Source organism: Belonocnema kinseyi, chromosome 9, assembly GCF_010883055.1.
Source record: "Belonocnema kinseyi isolate 2016_QV_RU_SX_M_011 chromosome 9, B_treatae_v1, whole genome shotgun sequence".
Taxonomy (NCBI): Eukaryota; Metazoa; Arthropoda; class Insecta; order Hymenoptera; family Cynipidae; genus Belonocnema; species Belonocnema kinseyi.
In genome coordinates, this window is record NC_046665.1 from 132210268 (window position 1) to 132214429 (window position 4162).

Below are 4162 nucleotides of genomic sequence, written 5' to 3' on the forward strand. Positions count from 1 at the left end.
TATCCTAACTCCTCCCCAACCCTTTCTCCTCATTTCTTCTTCCAAGTCTGATATTAATAAATGAAATAAAAGTGGGCTCAGAGGACACCCTTGTCTCACACCACTCACCAACCAGAAACTATCTCCCACTTGCTCTCCTACCTTTACCCTGCTTGTTTTCTCCCTAAGAACATCATTTAAAGAACATAAATCTTTAAAAATTCCAAAATTCTTTTTAAAAAAACTTAATTTTCCTAAATCTGCAAAAATTTACATTTTGTCTGAAATTTTTTGAAATTTTCTCAAGATTTAAATTATTTTCGAATCTCTTAAAAAATATTCTACAATTTTCAAATATATTTAGAAATAATACAGTTCTGTTAAAATGGTTTAAAACTCTGCCAAATTAAAAACCCCGTATTAAAGTCTTCCCAATTCTTTTTTGACAATCTTTTGAACTCTTTTGAAATATTCTTTTAACCGACATTTTCAAAAATAAAAAATCATTTTCAATTTTCCTTGGAATCTGATGAAATTTTTCCCACTCGTTTGAAACTTTTAAAAATTCTTGAAGATTCTTTTTTTCGAAATTTTAAAAAATGTACAGTTTGTTTTAAAGTTTTTGAAATTGCTTGTATCTGCTAAATATCTTTTAAGCTTTTTCGTTATTTTTTTTTAATCTTGCAAAATTGACCAATTTTGTTTTAAAATCTTCTACATTCTTTTCCGAAATTTTAGGAAATCATTTTAAATTTTTTTCCATTTTTCTCTTTAAACCCATTTTGTCAAAAAAGAACATGATTTAAAGATCATAAATGTTAAAAATTCCAAAATTCGTTAAAAAAACTTACTTTTCCTAAATCTGCAAAAATTTACATTTTATCTGAAATTTTTTGAAATTTTCTCAAGATTGAAATTATTTTCGAATCTTTTAAAATATCCTACCATTTTCAGATATCTTTAGAAATAATACAGTTTTTTAAAAATTGTTTAAAACTCTGCAAAATAAAAAAATCTGCATTAAAATCTTCCCAATTCTTTTTTGACAATATTTTAAACTCTTTTGAAATATTCTCTTAACCTACATTTTCAAAAAAAAAAATCATTTTCAATTTTCCTTGGAATCTGATGAAATTTTGTCCACTCTTTTGAAACTTTTCAAAATTCTTGAAGATTATTTTTATCGAAATTTTTAAAAATGTTCATTTTGTTTTAGAGTTTTTGAAATTGCTTGTATCTTTTAAATATCTGTTAAGCTTTTTCGTTAATTTTTTTGTTTTTTTATCTTGCCAAATTGACCAATTTTGTTTTAAAATATTCTACGTTCTTTTCCGAAATTTTAGGAAATCATTTATAACCTTTTCAAATATTTTTTTCATTTTTCTCTTTACATCATTTGAAAGAACATAAATAATTAAAAATTCGTAAAATTTTACTTTTTCGAAATCTTGCAAAATTTACATTTTGTTTTAAATTTTTTTAGATTTTCTCAGGATTTAAATTATTTTCGAATCTTTTAAAATATTCTAAAATTTCAAAATATCGTTAGAAATAATTCAAAGTTTTTATAAAATTGTTTAAAACTCTGCCAAATGAAAACCCCTGTATTACAATCTTCCTAACTTTTTTTGACAATCTTTTGAAATTTTTCGAAATATTCTCTTAACCTATATTTTCAAAAATAAAAAATCATTTACAATTTTCCTTGGAATCTGACGAAATATTGTTCATTCTCTCGAAATGTTTCAAAATTCTTAAAAAGCTTCTTTTTCCGACATTTTTAGAAATCCACCTGGGAATTACCATCTTGTCATTATTTCTGGTTATTTCAAATAAGAATGTATAATGTTTCGGAATTTTTACTGAGATGTTAAAGCATTTAAATTATCCGATAAGATTCTACAAGAAATGCAAAAAGATGAATTAAAAAAAATGAATTTTTAACTGAAATTCATTTTTAACAAAATAGTTGATCTTTGACAACAACATTTTTCAACCAAACAGTTAAACTTTCAAGCAAAAATGACCTATATTTAACGAAAAATTTGAATGTTTAAACAACAGTTGAATTTTTAATTTATAAAAGTGGATTTATTACCAAACGGTTAAATTATCAACAAGATTATTAAATTTTTAACTAAATCGTAGAATTCTTAAACAAAAATATAATAGTAGACTTTTCAATTAAAATGAATTAAAATCATCATAAAACATTTTCAATTTTCCTTGGAATCTGACGAAATATTGTTCATTCTCTTGAAATGTTTCAAAATTCTTAAAAAGCTTCTTTTTCCGACATTTTTAGAAATCTACATTTTGTTTAACAATTGTTCACATTTTACTGTATCTTTTAAGTATCTTTTAAGCTTTTTGGTTTTTGTATTTATTTTTTAAAACTTGCACAATTGGCCAATTTCGTTTTAAAATCTTCTGCGCTCTTTTCCAGAATTTTAGGAAATGATTTTAAATCTTTTTAAATCTTTTAACCCATTTAGTCAAAATAAAAAATCATTTAAAAGAACATAAATCTTAAAAAATTCCAAAATTCGTAAAAAAAACCCACTTTTCCGAAATCTTCAAAAATTGACAAAAAATTTTTAGAAATTTTTACAATGTTTAAAAAATATATTATCTAAAATTCATCCTAAAATCCCATTAAACAAAATGGTGGCCAAATGGCCATCCTGTTTTTTGTAAACTTTGCAATTTTTAACCAAATGAAATATACCTTGTTCAGCGAAAGAATACTCAACGTCGCCCAATTTTTTTGCAGAAAAGGGCGATCTGAATCGGCCCTGAAATTTTAGAGACACCATAAATTTTGAAGGAAAGGATTCCTTTAAGGTGTCAACTTAAAAATCAGTAAACCACGCCTAAACTCCACACTTTGATCACAGCCTTTCTTAATTGGGCAAAAATCTGTAATTTCCGTTGAGTATTCTCTCGCTGAACGGAACATAGATTACTCCAACCACAAAACATTTTATAACTACAATCAAAATTTTTTTTTTAATTTTAGGTGAAACTGGTGGTATCCCCAATCGGGGAATGGATAGGGGGTGGAATATCAGTGAAGCTACCATTTACGTTGCTGCACAGTGACCAGGATCCGGATTTAAATTTAGCGGGCAGCCCCTCGTCAATCAGAGATTCATCAAGGGTCCTAGAAAAAATCGTGGAGCACTCCAAGCCCTCGGGAGACAAAAAGGAAAAAAATCCTCGAGAAAAGACAGAGGTTATCACCAAAACCAAAGAAGAAATGATGTCAGAAGCGGATTTGATAGAGGACTATGACGAGTCAAAAACCACCTGAGAAGAGGTAGGGGTCATAGAAGAGACCCGCATTGCGATAAAAAATAACAGAGAGGAAAACGTCAAGAATTTCAAAAATTCTAACAACAAAAATTGCAAAGAAGGTTTCAGCATACAGAGAGCCTGGTGCTGTTTCAGAAGAGCCTCTTAGTGACACGATAAAAACTCTCTCCAGGGAGACAGCACACAGTTTCAAAAAAAATCTCAAACTAATATGAAAACTACACTCAGAAAAAAGATTTTTGGACTTCAGGAGAATTTACTTGAAACAAAGCAAAATATTCATTGGCTCGCGGTCAAAGGAAAGTTTATTTTATTTGAGGAATTTTTTTTTGATCCAGTGAAGTTTCTTTGGTTCAAAGAAAAGTTTATTTTATTGCAAAGAAAATTTTTCTTCAGTCTAAAATTATTCTCTTCATTTTAAAGTTATTTTTGATTAATTAAAAAAACAATATGTTAAAGAAACAGTTTCTTTAACTTTAAGCAAAATATTTTTCTGAGTGTGAACAGAAAATAAGACAAAAAGATCAAATTAAGAGGAAAGTCCAAAAAATTCAAAAACAAGTCTTTGGATAGCTCTGGACGTCAATATAAAAAGTGAAAAGAATCGAACCATAAAGAAGTAACTTATGGGAAAAGTATTTAAAAAAAGCATGGCCTAAAATGTTTCAATCTTCGGACTACACATCTTTTTTATTTTGAACCCCCCCCCCCCCCCCCCCCCCCCGCCCAAGTTCAAAAAAGAAAATGATTAAACTCTATCGATGACGGGCTACACAGTCCAAAAAAAGGTGAAATAAAGAGTTTTAACGAAAATAGGGAAATAAATTCTTATGAATAAAATTAATGTGTGGGTGCTGTATTATATTCT

At 27.7% G+C, this 4162-nt stretch overlaps 1 protein-coding gene across 1 annotated transcript in view; it reads left to right on the top strand.

Moving 5' to 3' along the window:
• LOC117180753 (beta-arrestin-2-like) overlaps window positions 1-3292 on the top strand; it is a 104049-nt gene extending 100757 nt beyond the window's left edge. Inside the window, exon 6 of the mRNA XM_033373243.1 lies at window positions 2999-3292. Within this exon, the coding sequence (XP_033229134.1) occupies window positions 2999-3292 (294 nt within the window). The remainder of the gene's footprint in view (window positions 1-2998) is intronic.
• The last annotated feature ends 870 nt before the right edge of the window (window positions 3293-4162 follow it).